The 24622-nt window shown below is 28.4% G+C and overlaps 1 protein-coding gene and 1 long non-coding RNA gene across 8 annotated transcripts in view; one reads left to right on the plus strand and one right to left on the minus strand.

The window, feature by feature from the left end:
* Positions 1–6468: 6468 nt before the first annotated feature.
* Positions 6469–24622, plus strand: part of LOC101240655 (uncharacterized) — a 35503-nt gene continuing 17349 nt past the window's right edge. The window contains exons 1-2 of one of the 2 annotated variants that reach the window (XM_065792340.1): positions 6469–6616; positions 12748–13378. In XM_065792340.1, coding sequence (XP_065648412.1) covers positions 12894–13378 — 485 coding nt within the window. In that variant the 5' untranslated portion in view covers positions 6469–6616; positions 12748–12893. Of the gene's footprint in view, positions 6617–12304; positions 12402–12747; positions 13379–24622 lie in introns of those variants that run through there. The other variant, XM_065792339.1, reaches the window with a different exon arrangement.
* Positions 24428–24622, minus strand: part of LOC136077950 (uncharacterized) — a 2152-nt gene continuing 1957 nt past the window's right edge. For 3 of the 6 annotated variants that reach the window (XR_010637398.1, XR_010637400.1, XR_010637396.1), the window contains one exon: positions 24488–24622. This exon is cut by the window's right edge and continues 266 nt beyond it. This is a non-coding gene — a long non-coding RNA (uncharacterized LOC136077950). The other 3 variants (XR_010637397.1, XR_010637399.1, XR_010637401.1) reach the window with 3 other exon arrangements.

Below are 24622 nucleotides of genomic sequence, written 5' to 3' on the forward strand. Positions count from 1 at the left end.
TTTTTTCAGAAAGTGATTTTTTGCCATCATATTTAACAGATAGACCAGATCCTAGCACTAAAATGTCATCGGTGGATTTTAGCATTACTAAACAAACACCTAGAAACGAAGTTTCAACTGTGGATTGTAAACAAAAAAAGTTTAAAAAATTTAATTCAAATAAATCAAATATTAAGAGAGGAATTTTTCCAGATTTAGACAGCACATTAGGTGCAACTCCAAACTCTTCACTTATATCATCTCCTGAAGAAGTGAAGACTTTTGAAAAAGCTCAGCCTAGAAAAACAATGTAAATAAGCTCAGAAATCGGAAACGAGTTTCTGCTATATTAATTGATACACCAGTTAAAAAAGCCTTGCAACAGGAACAGAAAGCAGCAAAAGAAAAAAAACAGAAGGAATCAAAAAATAAAAAACTATTTTCTATCAAAGAAGCCGGTCCAAGAAACTCTAAAACAAGCAAGATTTTGCCAGTAAAAGAAAAACAAAACAAGAAAAACAAAGATGATAATGAGGAAGATGTCTTGTGTCTTAGTTGCTTCAAACCGTTCTCAAACAGCCTTCCAGGTGCTGTGCGGATACAGTGTTCAAGCTGTCAGTGTTGGGCCCATCTGAGTTGTGTAGAAAAAGATGCAAAGGGGTTAGATTATAAATGTTTATACTGTTGTTAAATAAAATGTTATTGTTGTATTTTGTTTTTACTTCATTTTTTTGTAGTTTATTGTTTTAAAGTTGTTTCAATTTTGTTTTATCAAGTTATTAAGTTGTTTTTGAACAAAGATGGTAATGTGGAAGATGTCTCAGAATACAAAGTTGTTTGTTTATATAAATTGTTAATATAAAGTTGTTTCAATTTTATTTTATCAAGTTATAAAGTTGTTTGTTTCATCAATTGTTAATATTAAGTTGTTTGTTTCATCAACCAATCATCAAGTTGTTTGTTTCATCAAATTGTAAAGTTATTTTTGCTCAATGAGCGTTTTCCCACCTCAAAGTCATAAGTTGTATGGCAGACTTTGAGGTGGGAAAACCTTTTCCAAAAAAAAATTTTTTTTAAAAAAAAGCTAAAAAGATACACATCAAGGAAAAAGAAGCGGGCCAACGTGCCCCGATTTCTCCAACATAGTTTTTTTCAGGATTTGTAAAGAAACCAAATAAATTTGCCAAATAAAAAGTCCAGCCAAGAAGCCTAAACTGACACTAAAAATGATGCAATAAAGGCTGGAGTGAACAAAAAAGTACATAAATTTATTGATAGGTGGTTGGAAATTGTTAAAATTAATTCACATGATTTTAAAATAATCACTTTCTCACATCAAACTTTAAAGATTTACATAACAATCCTTGTAAAATATTTTAAGGTATGCTTTACCGACGAAAGTACTTTCCAAGTGTTCACAAAGAAGATTCATTACGTAAAAAGTGAAAAAGGGGAAAAATACTTATTGAACTGCATCATTCAAACTGTTAAACACCCCACTTCTGTGATTATCTAGTTAGTGATATGTGGAAGGGGAATGGGGACGCTCTATTTTGTTGAGGGAATAATGAATTAGTTGCAATATAAAAAAGTCTTGGAGCAAAGATTGTTGCCACAATCGGCAAAATAATTTGGTTCAGATTTTAAAAATCTTCATGCTGGACAAGGCATCATGTCACACGGATAAATTAATTAGAAAATATCTCTCAGAACAGAATATTCCATTACTTGATTGGCATGGAAACTCATTTGACCTAAATTCTATAGAAAATGTTCGGGCGCTCCTAAAGAAGAAAATATCTAAAAAAAAGTACTACCAATAAAGTGGATTTAATAGAAAGAGTTATATACCGCTGGAACCATAATGAAAGATTGAAAAGTGCGTCAAAAGTTTGCCAAAAAGGGTTCTCGCTATTATAGTGGCAAAAACGGGAATCATCAAATACTGATCTTGAAAATATTTGTAGTAATTTTTAAATAATAAATTTTATTAGTAACTTATTAAATGCTTTTAATTTGTCAAAAATTTACTCGCTTTGTAAATAAAAATTACCTTTGAGTACATAAATCACAAATAAATATTAAAATAGTAGACTCTGAGACTTGAGATTGTAAATAGTGCCAATAATAAATTGCCACACGACCGTACTTACGCTACACACTTTTAAACTTGTTTGTTATCCGGAATATTTACTAGATATATTGGCCGCATTACGTACTCCTGTCCACGACAATTGTTTATATCAATGTCATAATTTTCCAGTAGATCTAAAAATTCAACGGCCAAAGGTTAGCTTTCATGGCTTTTAATTTGTAAAAAACAAAATTAAAAGCGATGAAGCATAATCCATCACGAGTAGAAGCTACAATTATTTTCAGGTGTTTTAAAGATGTCGATGATTGGTCAATGATTTTTTTTTGTCAAAGACGTCAATGATTTACTTAAAATTTTTATTAAACTGAGCCTACTACTAAATTAAAAAAATTTTAAAAGATCCAAAAATTTAATTGAAAGAGTTTTATCTCGGTAGATGTAGTAAAAATATTTGCAACACGATTTAATTTATAAAGAAGTTTATTATTACGCATTGTGAAGATTCATGATCCAATTCAATTTCACGAAGTTTATTTAAAAGGTTGATGTAGGCTACCTCATTTTCAGTGTTGTTGCTTCCATCTTGTATGCCATCACTTTACTCTGACTATATTTACGATCTGATTAAAAAATCGTTTGGTTTGCTGAAATAAATTTTTTTCTGTTTCTGTTTTTTTGAATGTTTAGCTGTATCACTTTTACTTTTGAATCTTCTTTTTAAATCCCACTTTTGTATTTTTTTTTTTTTTTTGATATAGAAAAAAAAATTTCTATAAAACTTACTTCCTTTGAAGATATGTGCAAAATTTTATCTTTAGCAATGTTTTTAGAAACAAAGTTCTTTGGTTGTTTTGAAAAATCAACTAATACTGTTAAAAACCAAAGAAGGAATTTAAGAGCTATCAGGAAAAGATTTATTGGTAAAGAAAAATACCACAAAGTAGGAGAAAGTTTTTCTATAAAACCATTTTATTTCTTTTAGCTTTTTCTGTTAGTAATTTTTGATACTTAAAACACTCATTAAAATATTTTTAAACAAAATTTTCAGGATTTCTTCATTTGGCTATAAGTTAGAACAGTGCTTTCTAACCTTTTCAATTCTTCTGCCCACCAAATTACCACCAAAATGTTATATTCATTTTCAAAGTGTTTTGTTAATGAGAACTTTCTGGCTGGTAATTCTAAGCTTGTTTTATAATATTTGGTTCAAAATTAAATAGAATTATCTTTAGATCTCCTCACTGTACAAGATCAAGTTTTTATTTTTTCTTTGTCAAAATACAAAAATAGAAATAATAAATAATAAAAATAGAAATAATAAATAATAAAAATAGAAATAATAAATAATAAAAATAGAAATAATAAATAATAAAAATAGAAATAATAAATAATAAAAATAATATGACTAACCACACTAAATCCAGCTTCGACTAAGTAGGATGATGAATAGTTAAGTAAAATAAATAGTTTTACTTTTTTCCAAAAGTATTTTTTAGCAACTAGAATTCAAAAACTACTCAACCCAGAAACTCTTCATTATTCTGTATTTTAATAGTATCTTCTGGCAATTTTATCTCTTGCTCTTCTACTGAACAAAGAAATGTAGAACCCATTCTGGAATTTCTACCAAATCTTTAAATCTGCATTAAAAGTCTTGAGTGTGTCTAAATGAGTGCAATAAATTTTGATTGTTACTGTCTTTTGTGATGACCTATCATACTTGAAGCACCATCTGCGGCACAGAAAATAATATTTCCAATTGGTATGCCTTTTAAATTTAAATAGTCTTTGCAAACTAAAAAGATTTTTTTTTCTTGGCAAAATATTTCCAGTCAATGTCAAAACAACATTCCCAGATTTTGTTACTCTTTATAAACCGAACATAATCTAGCAACATTGCCTGATTGTAATAGACAGTGGATAAATCAAGCTGTTATACTAAATTACTTTTCTTGAAGTTAAAGCGGCAAGATACAGAGTTATTGCTAAGAGGAATTGATTTTAACATATTAGTACCCATTTTAAATACAGTTTACATTATCCAGACACTGCAGATAAAATCAACCGCTCACCAATTATATGTGCCTTAATACATTTTGCTATTTACTTTGTAGGAAACAATAAGACCGTTTTTTAATATCACTGTTTGCTCAAAAAGCAAACAGTGATATAAAACGGTCTTATTATTTCATATTCTGGAATGCAGCATTTGTTCAGCTTACCTTATTTGTTGTTTTAGCAAATTTTCTTTCAATCTTGAAGGTTTCATAGGCTCATTTGACAACACAACGTTACACACAAGACAAAACGGCATTGATTCATCAGTGATGTATTGGACAAATCTGCAAATGTCATTACACTGCGTAGATAATGCTTTTGCTTCTTTGTAGGTCGGACATCACTTTCTGTATCTTGTTTATTTTTAGTATCCATTTAATAATATTTGTATGTATTTAACCATACAGCGTTCCTAGATAATAATGATTTGATTTTTGACGCCACCTATTGGTTTAGGAAAGCTACACAAAAATCACCTGCTCGTAAGTTGTTATTGGAAAAAAATGATCCATGTAAAAATAAGTTGTAATAAAAAAGTTCAAAAGTTCATATCCATAACCTATATCATTAATTTGATTCTTGTTTCATTTAAATCTAATATGTAACATTTTTGATAAAAAAAATAGCTTGTTTGCTGCTCTTTTTGCACCACAACATTCGTAAACTTCTAGAAATTCTTACATAACTGATTATTGCAAATAAAATTACATTGTGTTCGTTTAGAAATTTGTATTTTTTACCTAGGTTCACCTATAGTTTTTCATTCCCCTGTAGTACAATGATTTTTTGATTTAATTTACACAGCTTGTGTCACATGTCTTAAAAAAAAGTTAAAAAATAAATTCCGGCATTCCGGCCTGAAATGTTGTAATTACGGCCGAACCAAAATTAAAAGTCACAAATTTTGGCCAAATTCATTCCTAAATTTTATATTTAACCCGATGTAAATGTAACAAATATTTTTTGTGTTATACAGTCTACATTTACTATCAAGTGTTTCGTTTAGGAACGAATCCTCAAAAGTGATGAAATAATTGACGACCATAATGTCCCCAAATAGGATGCTTGTTAATTTATTTTCACTAATTTTAGGCTTAATTACTTTTGAAATTATAAAAATGATCGATATAAATAAAAAAGCTGTTAGCGTAAGCATGATTTTTTTTCTTGTTCATAATGCCCAATAATAATGATTCAGCGCCCACCTATTTTAAAAATATTTCTGTCTCCCGCTAAATTAGCCCTAACACATAATGGGCGCTAAGGGCCAGGTTGGGAATTACTGAGTTAGAATGTGAACTAGAATCCATATAGTTCTTCAAGTGTTTAAGGAATTACGGCATGGTTCATGATCATTAATTTTTAAATTTGGTAAATGTGCGTATCTACCATTGTGGATCTAAATATAGTTTTATGTTTTTACTAGTTCACATACTAATTTTATATATATAATTTTATATACAATATATGTCAAAATATTTTTCTTTGTTTACTTATTCCAATCTAAATTTAAGTTCTTTATTTGCCATTTTGGCAATTTAACTTCGATTCTCATGAGATAATCAAAATTTTTATTTGAATAAGTTTTTAAAAATTTAATTTTGAATTTGGGCCCATAAAACTGTGGGACTCAGCGGTAAAGCACTTCCCTAATCTAGGACTGTGCTCGGGTAGTAACGTCAAAACGTATAATATCATGATTTCCTCTTTCTTTTTATACATTTCTACCTTTTAAAACACAACAGTTAAAATTTGTTTCAAAATTTTATTATTATTATTATTGTTATTATTATTATTGTTATTATTATTATTATTATTATTATTACTATTATTATTATTATTATTATTAATAGGTATTTAGAGTTTTTTTTCTATTCGGAAACTTGTAGCATTTAATTGTTTATTTATTGTTATATATATTTTTTTTTAATCAGTTAATATTATTTATTTATTATACTGTTATTATTCTTATTGTTTAATTTTTTTGTATTTTATATGAAGTATAATATTCAAACTTTATCAAATGTTTTATTTAAAAATAAAACTTTTGTTGAAAAATAAAAATAACATAATAATGAAAATAGTTAATTATGTAAGAAGTAAATGAAATTATTTAAATAAAGTTATGTAAATAGTTTTGAAAAAAATGAAAAACAATGTATAAAGAATTCTTTTTTAATTTTCATTGTTTAACGCCGTTGGTGCATATATGGCTGATTCAAAACAACAGTTGGTAATGTTGCTATTGTATCTAATGCAATTATTAAAAGCATAGCATCGGAAACATCAGCTGCTTTATCTCGAACTTCAACCAAAAAGAAATAATTTCTTTTTATGCATTTATTTAACGTAAAATATGCAAAGTATATTTAGTAAACATTTTTTATATTGGAGTAAGATTTCTTACTCAAAAATTATTTTAATACAGAGATTTATTACATTAGAATGAATTACTGCAAGCAAAACTGATTAAAAATAAAGATTGTAAGATTTTTTAAAATACATTCTAATTTTATTGGCCCTCTATAAGTTATAGAGAATTTGGCATTCAAATTGTAATTTATATGTATAATCTAAATAAATATTCAGTGTATATATATATATATATATATATATATATATATATATATATATATATATATATATATATATATATATATATATATATATATATATATATGCAGAGGCGTCCCGAGAGGGGTGTAAGAGGGTGTCTAGCCCCCCTACTAAAATTATTAGTCGGCTAGTTGGACACTGGAGTCGGCAAAATTGGATCTAAAGTTGGTAGTCGGCAAATGTCAGCCAAAGAGCACCTTTTTTTTTTTTTAAGATCTTTGTCAGAAAACAGATTTATCTAGGCCTTACTCGGCAAATAGCAGATACGTAACCCCCCCCCCCCTTTAAGATCGCTTCGGGACGACCCTGTATATATATTTATACATATGTTGTTGCAATGCTACGGGATGTAAGGGATTGTCCATAAAGTACGTACGCTCGGAGGGGAAGAGGGGGTCTGCAGATGGCGTATATGAGATGGGAGGGCAGAGGGTTGATTATTTATCAAAGGAGAATCTAAATTAAAAAAAATATTATAAAATGTTAGATAAATAGGTTAAAAGCGTAGGTACTTTTAGGGAGATGGAGGGTACTCAAAAAAGCGTATTGCAAAATGTGTGTAGGGGGGGGGGGGTCAACGAAAAAAAAGCGTACGTACTTTATGGACGACCCCTAACTAACAATACATCGTAAAAATATTTATACCTACAAAGCTACGATATCTAGATAGCAATATGTTGTAACAAAATCACAATATTACAAGCTCAATTATTATCATAAATATATTAAATCCAAAATTAAAAATCGAATTATTCAAGATATAAACAAAAAAATGAAACAATAAATAGAGGGAAAAAGAGTGCTCAAAAATTGCTATAAAGCGAACTTTTCGCTATTTGCTCATTTATTTGCTCATATATTTTTTGCTCATTTCCCTTCGAGTAGTTAGAAAACTATTAAATTCTATTTTTAGAAATATTCAAAGTATTTAAAGAAGAAATTTATTATTTGAAAATTATCATTTGAAACTAAGTTTTTATTAATCGATAGATTACTTAAAATAATTAATAGATTACTTACATTAATTGATAGATTACTTACATTAATCGATAGATTACTTACATCAATTGATAGATTACTTACATTAATCGATAGATTACTTACATCAATTGATAGATTACCTATATAATATATGCCACTTTACTTAGTGCCTTTGACAAGATTAGGTTATTTAATTTCTGTTTTAATCGGAAAAACTTTATAGTTCTATAATATACTTTTTAGTATTAAATAATATTTATAAAAAACCTTGTCAAAGTTTTATTGATTTTTTGACTTTATTTACTTATTATTTAAACTTTATAAGTTTAATACGTTTTAAGTTCACATAAAAATATCTATAAAAACACAAAAAGCTTACACAGTGGTAATACCGCAGAAGCGGTAACAGATGTTAAATGTATTAATTAAGACACATAAGATATAAACAAATATAATATTTGCTTTGATGTATGAGTTGGGTATGAACGCATACTTAGGAAGTCTTTATTTTTTCAATATTAAGACAAATATTAACAACTACTTTATCAGTCTGCGTATTATCAAATATTCAAAGTTTTGTTTTAAACCATTCGAAAGAACATTAACTATGTAACTCAAAGGAATTGTTTGTTGCCTTCAAAACTATCAACCCAAAAATAAACAAAAAAATTTGAAGATGATGACGAGGTAGAATTCGATCAGTGAACAACAACAGATAGGTCAAACTTAACTCATAACAAAGATCCAGCATTTGAATACATAGAACTAGTACGCAAAAAACTGACAAAACTTGCATCACACTTGTATTTAGCAACAAATCAAGCAGCATACCTAAGATCAAGAAAGAAAGATATGAATGAGATAACGCCATTATTTATGGATGATTTTTTTAACTATAAACTTGTAGTTCAGGACAATGAATAAAGCATTGTACAAATTAACAATGTACACTCCATCTGGTGGTTACTTATTTCAAAAAAAGGCGTTCTTAAGTACAAATCTTATTGTATGGTTTCATATGATATAATGCATGATGCGAAAATCTGTTCAGATGATATGATGCATGATGTGAACATGGTGTATAAAATTATTGAGGTCACCAATGGTATTAAAACAAATCTACCTTTAATAAATAATAGTAAATACTTTTTATATCGTGTGCAGATCAGTATAAAAGTTTCAAAATTGATTTAAATCTTTGTTTCCATCTTGAGGATTTTGGTATTTATGCTAAGTAGCACTTTTTTGCAAATTGTCACGGTAATTGTACCACCTATCCCATCAATATTGTGATGGGATAAGTGGTACAATTAAACGTTCAGTAATACTTGCAAGTTTGAAAAGATATATGGGTTATCATATTTTATCTCTTCAAGCAACGTAGAAGTATTGCAATTAAAATATTGAAAGCGTACATTTTATTTATATATAATCAGATGATTTAACTTTGGTAAGAAACACTCTCAAAGCGCAATCGGATACTGAAAATATCATACCTAGAACACGCAGTTACAATAAGTTTGTACAACTTGGTCATCAAGAGGTAAAAGAATATATATTTAATATACCTTTAAACAGTAAACTGTTTATTCAATCTGTTATTCAGCTTTGCGCCCCTTTTTCACCTATTAGACTCGTGTAGATGTATTCATAATACATTGTATCCAGTTTCGGATGTTGAATGCTAGATCATCTTGACTCAATGCATGGGTTTTGCTTGTGTTTCTATTTTTGTGACAAGGCAACTCATTCTAATATATACTATTGAGGATACAGCTCTAAAACTTAATTTTATGATCCTAAAGCCGGGTGGTATTCAGTTTTTTTAGGATTGAATCGACAGATCATTCTTATATGTGCTTTTGTTAAGCACCACTTTACTCTATATTTAACACCTTTCTCTTTGTTCTATATCACTCTTCTTCATCTCAAGACTGCACTCTTTTTGATATTATTTCAAATCAAGTTGACAAAGCCCTTTCTCTTTATCCATCAGACAATATTGTTGCTCTTGGTGACTTTAATTCACATCACACCGAATAGCTTAGTTCTAAGGCACACAACTTTTGCCTTTTATCAATCTCTAACACAAATAGTCAATTTTTTAACTCATTTTCCAGACAATTCAAATGATTTACCTTTTCTACTCGACTTATGTCTTGTTTCTGATCCTAGTCAGTGCTCAGTTTCTCCACATTTATCCTTAGGTGCTTCTGATAACGTTTAATCTCTCTAAAACTTCTATCTCATGCTCTTCAATATCATAATTCCCTTATCATTGACAATTACCTTAAAGCTGACTGAGACTCTTTCCGTTATTTTCTTCGTGATGACCCTTGAATAAAAAACTTTCGTCTTCCTGCTTAAAAATGTGCTTCTAATGTGAATTTTTGGGTTCAGGCTGGTATGAAATCATTTATTTCCTCAATTTAAAGTCAAGCCTCACTCTTCTCCATGGTTTTCCTCTCATTGTGCTGTTGCAATTTCCAATCGTAACCATTACTTCAATATATATCGACAAAACAATGTCTTTTTACTGTTGCTAGAAACCATTGTAAAAAGGTTTTGTCGAACGTTAAAGCCCACTATCTTCAGATCAAAAAATTTCGTAATTCATACCAAAAATTAGGCTCCAGAGACTTGTAGAGAATCTTTAACAGTGTCTATAAAGCTTCTGTATCTTAAGTAATTTCCTGTTTAGACTTTTCTACAACTTGTGGTCCGGAAAACTTACCAGTTATAGTCTTGCAGAAGTATTTTCCAGAGCTGTTGTCAATACTTTCTTTTACTTATCATAAGTATTCTTCCTACATACGCAAGATTTTTGAGTCTTTAATTAACAAACACTAAATCTCTCATCTTGAATCTAATAACTTAATTTCTTATCATATGGATTTTGATCTTCTCGTTAAACTGCTAATAGTGCATTAGATAGATGTTAACATTAAAATGTTAATAGTGCATTAGATAGATGTGGAGATGTTAGCGCTATCGCTCTAAACATTTCTAAAGCCTTTAATAAGGTTTTGGCATGCTCTTCTCTATAAATTCTCTTCATACGGTACATTAGGTAACATCTTTAAAATATTAAATCTTTCTTTACCAATCGTAGTATAAAAGTTGTTCTCAATGGACAGCACTCTTCAATCCCTGTAACTTTAGAGGTTCCTCAAGGTTCTATTCTTGACCCTTTACTTTTTTTAATTTACATTAACAATCTTCCAGAAATTCTCACATCTAAGATGGCATTGTTTGCTGATGATACTACCATTTATTTTCGTCTTGATAAGAAGTCAATACTCTTTTATTGCTTAGAGGAGTACTTGAGCTTGAAGAGAATCTCACCACCGCTACAGCATGAGACTCTCAGTGGCTGGTAAACTTTAACTCAGATAGAACTCCAATATTTATAAACGGTAATGTACTCAATAAGACATCTACCATTTGTCTTCTAGGATTAACTCTTACTTCCGATCCTTCTTGGAAACCGTATATCAAATTAATTGCAATATTAGCATATGCTAAGGTTGCACCTCTTTATCGTGCTTGTCACTTTCCTACTCCGGATTCTATTCTTCATCTCTATAAATCTCAAATTCTTCCTTGTATGGAATACTGTTGTCACATCTGGATCGGATTTTTGAATAAGGCCTTTTCTCTTTTAGACAAGGTATAAAAACGCATTATAAACTAAGTTGGACTTTAGACCATATAAAATTTGTAATCCACTCAAATTGGTCATAATTTTTGAACGCCTATTTATTATACTATGAAATTTAAAATTTATCAATGAATATAAATCTAGTTGAGAACATTACAAAAAATATTTTATCAACTTGTTGCTCTCAAGTTTGGGGAAGGGGCGGTAAAATATAGGAGTTTTTTTATTCCCAGGCTTTAATCATCGCAATTTTTTGTAAATCATCCTTATTTGACATAAGTATAAACATATAATATTTGAAGTTTGCTCTATGTCTGGAAGTTAACTATCTCAATGATCAAAAAATGCTAGATCCGCGCCTGAGAAACTAGAAACATTTTTAAATTTTCAAGATTTTCGTAGCATAAGGTATTTTTTTAATAAAATTTTCTAAAGAAAATTAATCAATTATTTCTTCGATCAAACAAAGTTGGTTTTGATTTATTTAAAAATAAGTTGAAAACGTAAACTGCGCAGTATGCTGCGTACGTTTTAAGCAACAGTTGCAAAGACATTTTTTTTTAACTGATTTTGCGCTTTTTTTAAAGATTATTTTACGTTTTTTTTTGTTTTTTAGTTTTATCTATTAAAAATCAATACAAAAGAGCTTTTAGTTTATTTTGTTTTTTATCGTCCTGTTGATGTTTTAGAAAATATTAAATAGATTAGAAACTTTTAATAAGTATAAAAAATTCTAATTCCTTCACAGATTAACAATCCTTATTTTGTGGGAATTGTTAGAAAAATAAAACGTCGAAAATTCAAATGATTTTCCAAAATCTTTTCAAGCAATACTTATAGTTTCAAATTCTATAGTTGCATAAATCATAAAAAATTGTTGCAGGTTTTTATACGTTTTTTGTTTCTTTTAGTATTGATGTTAATTTGCAATAAGTTTAAAAATACAATTGCTTAACATGCAATGCAAGTAAGCAACATTTAAACATACTTGTAATCCAAGTAAACATTCAGGTTAATATATTATTCATAAAGTTACTACATATATATATATATATATACATATATATATATATATATATTTATATATATATTCATATATATATTTATATAATTATATATATATATATATATATATATAAATATATATATATGTATATATATATATATATATATATATATATATATATATATATATATATATATATATATATATATATATTTATATACATATCATATGTTATATATTTATATATACATAACATATGTTTGTAATCAGTTTATGATATTTTTATTAAAAGCAAAAGTATGATTTTTAATTAATCATTAATTTAATATAATTTCTTTTTTATTTTTTAAGTTATCATTAATCAACACACAAGTGCCGCTTGTTTCGGAAGTTTAATAAACGCTTTTTAGAGCAAGTTTTTTATTTGAAATTAATTAGCTTAATTTTATTGGTTTAATAAAAAAGTTTGTTATTATTTTGATCAATTAATTGTTAAAATGGTTCCGACAACAACAGACTCCATGAAATTTAAAAATGGTGGGCAAATTGGAATACCATCACGAGAATTTCATGTGCATTATGCAGCGGTTAGCGAAAATGCTGTCCAAGAAACTTCAAGTGCTCAAATTATTTATGTATATTGTTCGCCTCGCATGAAACATACCTTAAGCTTGCTTTGGAAGCTTATCTTGTTATCTTACGTTGTCGCAGTTCCATTATTTATTTATTTTTTACAAAAAGACTGCGAAGAAAACACAGCCATATTGTTTAGACTAGAAAATAACTATGCAAATTACATAAAATACACTGAAAAAGATAGCTCAAAAAGAGTACGCAGAGAGATAGCCAGTAATAACTCTTTAGAAATTGGCCTTAAAATATTCAAAGAAACTTACAATACAAAACCAATTAATGATGTGGAAAAAAGCATTTCAAATCAAATTAGTACGTTTCAAAAAAAGCTAGAAGTATATGCAACAAGGTATGTTCTTCCATTTGTTACACTATTTATACGCCAATTATGGTACACTCTTTATAATTTTATCTGTAATTATCTGTAATATATATATATATATATATATATATATATATATATATATATATATATATATATATATATATATATATATATATAATATATATATATATATATATATATATATAAATATATATATATATATAAGTTACATATAAGTTGATAAAATATTTCCTACTTTTATTTCCTTTTATTTCCTATCACGTTAAAAAAATTTACGGAAAAGTAATTTAACCTGCCTCCTGGGTTAGGTACCCCAAAGACTTGAATAGAAGGCCCAGCGTTCTTAAGACCCAGACTTTTTATGAAATCGGATCAAAAAATAAAAAAAGTTAAATAAAAATATCTAATTTAAAATAAAACGTTTTCAAAAGAGTTTTTACGTACAAACTGGATTAACTACAAGAAAATATTTACTAGTGATTTTTTAAGCCAAACTGATCTTTGTCCTAGTTAAAATAGCTTTACACTCTATTGTACATAACCTTTTTTAGTATTTTGTAAACTCTGTCTTCTTAGAAAATGGGAAAAACTTTGGCAATTTTTAAATAATCAGAAAAAAGCTCCTTTTTTAAAAAATGCTCTAAAAACTTTGAAAACAATATCTTTTAACTTTTAAATTACTTAATAAGTATGCTCCAATTAATTAAATTAGCTCCAGCAGCTTTTTCTTTTTAAAATATATTTGGAGGCTTTTTCAAACTTTTTAATTAATTAATTAGAAAGACAATTTACTAAAACTAATGTCATTATTCATTTGTTCTGAAAAGTTATTACATACAGAACCGTTATTAAAAATTCGATTTTCTTTTTTAGAAACAATTTTGATGAAAAACCCATTAGTCATATCTGAAGATTAATGATAAATAATGTTATTAACACTTTTAACTGTTTTCAAAAAAAATTAAGTTTTGAAGGTCGTAATTTGATTGATTTTGAGTTTGGATAGCAATTAGGCCAGGTGAATAAAAAGAAGCTATTGCTTTTACTCAGCGTTTTTGGAGTAATTGTTTAGCTTTACGCGAATAAAAATTTGAGCAAATTCGCTCAAATTTTTTTTAACGTAAAAAAAAACGCATTACGTGAAAATTCGAAGAAATTTACTAAAGATTTTATTCACGTAAAGCTGACCAATTAGTGAGTTAAAGAAATTGCCTTTTTTATATTCACCCGGCCTATTGTGTAACATTGGTTTGCGTAATTTTTTTTTTAATTGAATATGAACTGATAGCATTTAAAACGTTGTAAAGTTCGACTAGAAACGCCTACATCTTATTACTTTTTACCACTAAATCATTAAAAAAATTTTAAAAGACAATTTATTTTGTTTTAGTTATTTCTTTAACAGGAAAGTGCGGCCGTGGCGCAGTGGTTAGAGCGCTTGCTTTATAAGCAGGAGACCCAGGTTCGAAACGAGCTCTGGACAAATTTTCGCGTCACGGTAAGGAAGGAGGCGGGAACTTCTCGGGTAAATGCACTTCCGCGGTGCTCTGTGACAAGACCGTTAGGACTTCTTGGGGCACCTAAAAAATAAATTTAAAAAAAAAGAAAGACAATTTTCATGAAAACCAATACTTTTGATAGAATCACACTTGAACTATGCGCTGTACCGTGGCTCTGAAATCTGAGGCCCCCTCCCAAAAGTCTGTATTTAGGGTCCATATTTCTTAAATAATTTCACAATAGGTATCACTAAATAAAAATAAAAAGCTCCTTAAATTTCCAAAAGGGCCCCTAAATTTGCAAATGGGTCCCTTATATTCGCCCCTGTTTTTTTCTCTTTAACACAACTATTTTTTATCTCCTTTTTCTTTGATTTATTTTTTTTTGAACTTCTTCATGTCTCTCATTCAGTGCTTCTTGAGATGTAAACAAAAAATATTTTTATTTCAATGCAGTTTTTGTTTTTTAATGATTTGAGTGGGACATGTTAAAACATCAGAATCTGGAGCTCCTGGAAAGGATTGATTTTTAAATGGAAAATTTTGAAAGACACTTAAACCTATTATTTTTATTTCGTTCATGGCACCATCCGAGTATTATTAATACCTGTAACTATATTTTTTACTGGGGATGGATTAAGAATGGCATATGTATGGACAAAATTTAATATCGAATGCTTTATTTCTAAAGATGTTAAAATAAAAAAGTCAACATCTTTTTCAATTGGTTGATTCAATTGATAAATATTGTGTTCTGCTGTTTCAAAATGGTCATCTGATGCTTGTGGTCGGTCACCTAAATTATTCAAAAGGTTCTCATTGTTTTGATAATTGGGTTCTATGTATAAAGAATTAGGCATGTAAACTTCAGGCGCAAATATTTTTGGATTATATGGATAAATTCCACAAGCTCGAAAACCAGATGTAATATTATTTGGGGTAACAGATTCGTTCCAAGCCTGCTTCATCAATCCACAAAAACTTACTCTGGAAGCTAGTTTCCCTGGAAAATTACTAATCAAATTTTCACATGCCTTTCTGTAAGCTTTCTTGAGTAGGCCAAATACTTTTCGATCACAAGGTTGAAGCCAGTTAGAAGTGTGAGCTGGCAATTCAAAAATATGTATTTTGTTTGCCACAGCTACATCTAATAACTCTACAAAGTTTTGTGAGTCATGGTCATCTAAAATAATTAATTGAGGTCTGTCAGAACCAATTTTTGGAAGAAATGATTTGGTAAACCAGAGAAATGTAATTCCCTGTTTAGTCCAACCACTACCAAAAACATTTTATGTGCTTCCTTCTGGTGCATTTTCCATTTAAAAGCTGTTGAATGACCTATTTATTTTTCCTTTTACTATATAATGTGGTGGAAGAGAGTTACCAATTGCATATACACAAGCTATAACAGTAATTTTTTCCGGATTACCTGATGTACAACTATGTAGATACTTTACTCCTTTTTTAGCAATTATTTTCCCAGGGCGATAATCAAACTGCATTCCAGTCTCATCCATATTCCATATGTTCTGTGATTTACTAATTAATTCATTTTCATTTAATACATTTTTAAGAATAGAAAAGTATGTTGATACTTTACAAGCATTCATGCACTGATGTCTAACAGCAGCTGTAACTTCTGGTTGACGTAAGGTTATGCGTTTGTGCTTTTTACACATCCCACGCCACCATTTTTCAGAAGGTGTTTGATTTTTGAATGATTTTTATGCTTAGCAGCAAAGTTTTCAGCATATTTTAGAAACTGAGATCGACTAAATCCTATTCCTAATGCTGCACGATTGCATCCAAAACCAACTATTTTATTTTTTTCTTCATCATTTAGAAGGGTGGAATGTCCAGGCTTGGCTCCCAATTCTGCTTTTCCAGAAAATCGAACCTGCAGAGAACGTCTTTGAACACCAAAGCCTTACATGCTGCACGCTGTGAAAATTCATTTTTTACAGCTTCAATAGCTGATATCATAGCTGCATCACTCCATAAACAGTGTTTTTCACGTTTACTTCTATTCAGTTCTTCAATTTTTTTAGAACTTTGTAAATTTTTTCTTATTTTAACTTTCTTAATTTTTTCCTTTCCAATAAAAAATTCCAAAGTTCTATAAAAAACATAAAAATTAAACTATAAGATAGTTATTACTATCTAACAATAAATGTTCATGCATACAAGTGCATGTAGCCATAATATATGTAGATGCATATCTATAACATTATTATACAACAAAATTAAAACGTTATTATTCAAAAAAGCATTTAATCAAAACCATGTATCAAGGCCTATATGAAGAACTTTGTTTATAAAATGGTATATTAGGAGTACCATTTTATAGTTATCATGTTATAGTTACAGTTACCATGTTATAAAAATATATAGTTATAGTTATACATAGTTATAGTTACCATAGTTACACATAGTTATAGTTACACATAGTTATAGTTACCATGTTATAAAAATATGTTATTAATCTACTGAAAATAAAATTTATAGTTGTAATTAATGCTATGTTTATAAAGATTACAAAGTTAAGTCTTATTATTTTTTCGTATTCTTAATTCCTACTATTTTTAAACATTATATAGGCTATATACATAATACGAGGCAGTATATATACATTTGTGTCTATACATACTGACACATAAACATATAACACATATAATAATGTATAGCTATATACATGATCATTGATACACATTAAATAAAATAGTTATTCAATGTTACACAAACAAACACACGCATACACGTGTCATTTTGAAAGTTATGTTTTATATTTTAACAAATCGTAAACATAAACTATCTATGGCCAGAATTAGGAATAATCTTTGGCCAGAAGTAGGACATTCGGTAGAAAATATATTACAATTTTATATATAGAAATTCACAAATAAATATGATTTATGAACATTGTTTAAAACAAGCATAAATACATATACAGTTTGAACAACATTATATTCTTATATTACTTTCAATTCAAGCGAAACAATGCTTGAATGTAATTATCAAAACTTTGAAAATTTCAAACATCGAGTTTACGGATGTTATTTTATTTTCGAAGTGAACCAGTTCATTTTCGAAAATAAAATAACACCTATAATTCTTTGCAAAACTTTTTTCCAATATTCACATTGAGATTCATATAATTTACTAAAATTTAAACCTTGCTTTTCTGATCGAGTACACCAACTCTGAAAGGAACGAGAATGTAAATGACTATTTTCATGTGATAACAATCGCGATGCCGCATTTTCCCAATCATTAAATCCCGTTATTAACATTTCAGTTGATGTAGGAGAAAATAGTTTGCAAACGCCATAATACAACATTTTGGTCTTTTGAAAAAAAATTAATCAAGTACGATCTACTTCTTCGCTACTTACCATTTTACGTTTAAATATTGATTTTGAAAGAAAAAGCTGTTTATTTCCGATTACCTGCACAGTAAAATTTATAAATTCTGCATTGTCAAATTCCACATTTTGTAAGATATATTCTTTTTCGACGAAATAAGATATTAGTTCCTCAGAGGATTTCAAGTTGGCGTCGTAGTTAAAATTAACAATTAGATTCAATAGGAATAGGAATAGACTCTTCCTCCAATGCATTAAAATTCCCTTCGATCATTAGCATTGCATTTGCATTTGTCGCCTCCTGCATATCAGTTGAATTTTGCATTTGCATTTGTCGCCTCCTGCATATCAGTAACGTTGAAGATGTTGAAGTTGATGTCGATGGTTTGTCAATAAATCCTAGCAATTGAAAGAAATTGCAATAGACATTTGTCCATTTGCAACTTCTTTCATCTTCTTTTCATGTAACTTTCTTTTTTCAGCTCCTCCTAAATATTGCCTTTTGATGGTGCTAAAATCCAATTAAGTAAATAATTAAATTTTGTTTTTCATTTAAATTAAACGCTAGTTTTCCTTACCTGTTTTTCTTTTTATTAATAAAATTTAAATTATAACTTATTGGTTAAGTAAACAAACGAAATGACTTGATTTATCTTAATATTATCTTAATATTAATACAACAGTTTACGTTTAATAGTGCGCATAGTTACGCACGCTTTCGTTAGTTACGACGATTTTCTCAATTTACTATTGGCTGTTTGAAAAGTTTGAGTTTATTTTTTCTTATAAACGATGCATTATTGCCGCTGCTCAAAGAGTGAGAAGTTCCACCAGTTTCGCATAATGATTTGAAAATGCACTTTTCAAATCATTATGCGAAATTGAAAGTTTTTTCAAATCATTATGCGAAATTGAAAGTTTTATATAAATGTGTTCTAAGAATTAAAATTTTTAGTAGTATTTGTTTTTAAAATTAAACTTTACACTCGTTTGTTTGAAAATTGAATTTTAAATAAATACTCATTTCTTGAGTGAATAAATACAAAATCAGAAAATATTTTTTAAATAAAAATTTAATATTTACAGAATATTTTTTAAAATATTTTTTAATTTTTGGGCCCCTTCTACACCGGGGCCCCTAGGCACGTGCCTAGTGTGCCTAGTGGGTAATCCTTCACTGTCAGCCTATAAATATTTTTTTAACTGCTCATTTAAGGTGGTAGTATGGTAATTAAAATTAAAAAATTCTTTTTTTCAAAAATATATTTTTTAGCTAATATAACTATTGTAGATTCGAAATGTTTTCTTGTTTTACAAAAAAACTTTAGTGTATTATACACAAAGGTTTTTTTAGAGGTATACACTGTATACCTCTAAGATTGTTTTTAAATTATTCGGTAATGATTTTAATCCATAGCAACGCTTTATTTACCATGTTGCTACGGGTTTTTAAAATCAAATTTATACAAAATAATGCAATAGAAACATTTCTATTCTAACTTTCTATAATGAACATTGTTACTCAGCAGTTGCTTCTTGTTTATTGACTTGATTTCTACGCATACATTGCGCATGAGCACACTTTATTGCTATTTTGTGCTCTTAACAAGTTTACTAATAGTCTGTACAACAGTCAATTTTTGTAATATCTTATTTTAATAAAAAGTGCAATGGGTCGATGAAAAAGAAAAGAATTTTCTAAAAGACTTTACCAAAATGAAAAATCAAAGTTTCATGGAAACAGATACAAAAAGGTCTGCAAAAATAATGAAAACACTGCTATACCTTTAGTTGAAAACATGCCATGGTCATCATCTTTCAAGAAGTTGTTCAACAAAGAAGTTGTAAAGGAACCTCAAAATATAAATGAAGACTTTAACTTTATTATGAGCTTTATTTTACTTAAAAAAGCAATAATGATTCTTAAATGCCCAGATTGTATAGAGTTGGTTAATTTGCAGTTTGATTCTTCAAAAAAATATGGCCTAAATATTGGACTAAAAATTTGTTGCAATGGTTGTGAATGGGAAACGGTTTTTTTTTCATCTGCTAAAATGGATAAAATGATAGATTGTGTTGGACGTAAACGCTTTGACTTAAACACTCGTACAGTAGTTGAATTTCGTGAAATGAGTAAGGGATTTTCAGCAATAGAAACTTTTTGCGGAATTATGAACATGCAACCTCCAATGGATAAAAACTGTTATAATGACACGTTGCACATACTGTTGGATGTCCATCAAAGTTTGGTTGATAAAAGCATGACAAATGTAGCAGAAGAGTTACTATCAATCAATGAAACATCTAAAGATATAAATTGTGGGTTTGATCGATTGTAGCAAAAACGTGGATACACCTCAAACAATGGATTAGTAACAGTTGTTGCTGTTACTAATCCATTGCTGTAGAAAATGGTGAATGTATTGATTTCGAAATAGAAACAAAAACTTGCAAGTTGTGTTCTATATGGGAATTAAAAAAATACACACATCATGAAGAATATAACAAGTTTCACTCCTTACATTATCAAAATTATTATGGCAAGGCAATAAGGCGGAACGTTGAAAATTTATATGGAATGAAAAAGAGTGTTGCAGCTGTACTTTTTCACTGTTCTAAAAGTTGTGACGACGAAACGCGTCATCAGTTTTGTTTGCGTACCAAAGATTCTTGGTGCAAATTCCAGGCTGACAAACTGACTGGAAAAATGTCATATAAAGAAAATATTTGTATTCCTGCTGCTGTCTGCGATGCCATCAAACCATTATTTATAGACCTTGGTTCCGATAAACTTTTTGAAAAATGTTTAATGGAAAAACACAGAATCTCAATGAGTCTTTAAACCAGTTGGTATGGAAGAGATGTCCAAAAGATGTATTTATTGAAAGAACTGCCCTAAGTATAGGAGTAGCGTCAGCTGTGCTAAATTTTAATGATGGACAACAGTTTTTAAATGAGTTGTTTAATGAACTTGGAATGGAGTTTAATATAAATGCGCAAAATTACTGTTTAGGTAAGGTCAGTAAATGAATCATTAAAGCAGAAAAACAATGTAGTACTAAAGCAAAATCAAGAAGAAAAAATTTAAGAGCAATAAAGAAAGGTTTTGTAACCAAAATGAAAAACTGGAAGGTGTAACGTATAAAAGTGGAAAATTTTGAACTATTTTTATTAATTTTTTTTTTTTTAATTGCGTTTTTCTCAAAATCATGTTTTTGGGTCTGGCGACAGGGATATTTTTAAAAATCAATATTCAAATTGACTTGAAATTTGGCACACATACTCACTACATTAGTATCTACAACATATACTAGAATAATTTGCACTGCTTCTCTCGTTCAGTAATTTTTAATGATTTTTTTCATCAATTACCCCTAAAATTGCATAAATTTACACAAATTCAAATATTTTTTTATTTTTTTGACCATATTGAAATCTTTTAGTCCACGACACAATGCCACATGTAATAAATCACCAGCCAAAATTTCAATAGAAAATATACAATGGTTCTTGAAAAATCTCTTAAACAATTACTAAGTGGGAAAAAAATTGTTAAATTTTTTTTTTTTTTTTTGCTTATTGATGTTATGTTATATATTGCTGTCAATTTTTTTTTTGGTAAAAATTGTTTTGTTTTTTTTCTAATTACTATAATACCACCTTAAAAGTTAAAAGTTACCAAGTGAAAATATTTTACATAACAAAAATATCTTATTTTACATAACAAACCAAGAGACTATTACATTAAAGCATTTAGGGCTTCTGAAAATTGGCCAGAATTAGGACGCAGCCAGGTATAAGTCAGTTTACCCTATATTATGTTTTACGACTTGAATAAATTTACACGGCAAAATAAAAAGAAAAATGGGTTATCGTTTATAATGATATATTTACATGTAATGACTTTACTACATGTAGTGACATGTAGTGACAAAACCTTTGTACATAATATTACTAAATTGATAGTAAAAAATTAAAATTTATTAATACTATTTTAATCACAAATTTAAGTCAACTTTTTCATTGATGTGTCACAATCTTATATTATTGGCTTATTTTATAGTTATAATAAGATGATCTATTATGTGTTACTCAGTAATCTATTATATGTTAGTCGTGTGTTGCTATATTATGAAATAATTTTGTTTAACAATTTATATATTTTTTTATGCTACACTTGTTTACCATATATTTTAGTAATGCATTTAACTCAGTTATCTATATCCATATTAACAATATAGTATGTTCGTATTATAAATATATGCTTTCAGTATGGAAATACTAGAATAATATTTATTTTGCTAACAACATAATTATGATAATTTATTGATTAAAATAAACATATCGCTTAAGGTGGTACCATACCTAAAAAAATTCAAAATTTGACGTTGCTGATGCTGATAGTAAGGTAAAATTTAGACAAAACAGCATCCAAATTACTCTAATTAGCATTTGAAAATGTTTAAAATTTATTTCCTATCTTAAGTGTGTTCATTCAGTATGGAAATTAACTTTATAGCTTATAGAGCTTCATTTGACTTTAAAACATTCCAAGCAACACGATCACAGTCTTTGCATATATTTACTGGATGCATCTAATGCAATTTAGGTTAAGTTCTTATTATTGAATAAAACCAAATTATTTTTTACTTGTAATGGGCTCAGATAGCAGAAAACTGAAATCAAAAGCTAGAAAAAGAAAATTTTATGGTAAAAGATTCACTTAAAGCCAATTAAATTCTGGTTTGTCTAAATCTACAACAAAAGAAACAAATGAAACTAGTATATCAGCAAAGAAATTAAAAAAATATGACGAATTCAAGTCTGAATTAGATACAAACTGCATTCAAGATTTTAAATGCTATTTTTTTTTAACACTCAAATCTTTAAAGACATTATTGATAAAGTTAGTTTGTGTCCAATATGTCTTGGAAAGTTAGGGCTTAATTAAGTTATTAAAAAAGAAAGGATTATCACATATTTTTATACTTACTTACTTACTGTACCTGTTAATGGAAGCATGAGTTTTATACCTCAAAAAAAGTTTCAAGTCATAATAAATACAATAGTGGTAAGGTATATGATATTAACTATATCACTTTTAGCATTTCGTGGTGAAAAGGTTATTTAGCAATCAAACGTTTCAGCTATTGTAGCTGCATGCCTCAACCAATGTCTTTATAACGTTACTATGTTATGAATGAAAAACTCCACAGACCTTATGTTTCAGAGTCCAGAAACTTTATGAGAAAGGCAACAGAAGAGTGTTCAGTAAATGATAGTTCTGCTATACAAAATGTTACTGCAAGTTTTGATTGATCATGGTAGGGTCTTGGATCCATCTCCATGAATGGAGTAGTGACTGCTATTTTAAGCGTTTAGTGTATAGATGTTAAGACATTAACAAAAAGTTATAAACAGTTCCAATATTGGAAAGGCAAAAAAGACACTTCTATATATGACTGTTGGAGAGCAAAACACATCTTGACTATTAATTATAAAATGGCACGAAAAAAGCAATAGCTGCAATTATTCATCACTATTCAGAAAATACTTTAAATGAAGAACCTCTTAAGATTTATTCAACAAAATCATGGTCTAAATGGACGACTGTCATTAAAAAGGAAAATAATTAATATAAAACTAAAGTCAATATTCCTGTTGCTATTGCAGATGAAATCAACTAATAAACAGAAACAAATAAATTTCTTGGGATCCTTCCCAGACGGCACATCTGGTTTTTATCTCGGAATTAAAACCCGTATAAACACGTGTTTGTTACGATCCAGGCGTAAACCAAAAAGTCGTGGATTTCACGGGAAGTTTAACTGGAGTTTTACACGGGTTTTCTAAGGTTTCAAAGACGAGTTTTTTTATGTTTTAAATACGTGTTTTTGAGGTTTTAAACTCGTGTTTTAAGAGGTTTTAAATTCGTGTTTTTTTATAGTTTAAAACGGACTTATGGCATTAAATAAAGTTTCCAAACGGAAACTTTATTTAATGCCTTTAGTTAGTTCAGGCATAAGTTTTCCAAACTTATGCCTGAACTAACAGCTGTTCAGCACGGTTTAATGATAAACCAAAATTACGTAGGTTTTGTTAGACACGTTTATAACTTTAAACATGTAAACCTTTTTTTATATATACTACATTATATTTACGACAATTTTGTTGTTTTATTTTTGTTTTTTAAGGTAAATTAATTTACAATAATACTATGAAGAAAAAATAAACAAAGAAATAAAAAACCAAATCATTAAAAATAAGCTAATAAAAGACTCTTGGCACATGGTACCATACATAATATTTAATTTCGATTGATCGCCTCTTCCGTCAATATAAAATCTAAAATCGTATAACAATACGCTTTCGTATTTTTACAAACA

Source organism: Hydra vulgaris, chromosome 03 (assembly GCF_038396675.1).
Source record: "Hydra vulgaris chromosome 03, alternate assembly HydraT2T_AEP".
In the NCBI taxonomy this organism is placed as follows: Eukaryota; Metazoa; Cnidaria; class Hydrozoa; order Anthoathecata; family Hydridae; genus Hydra; species Hydra vulgaris.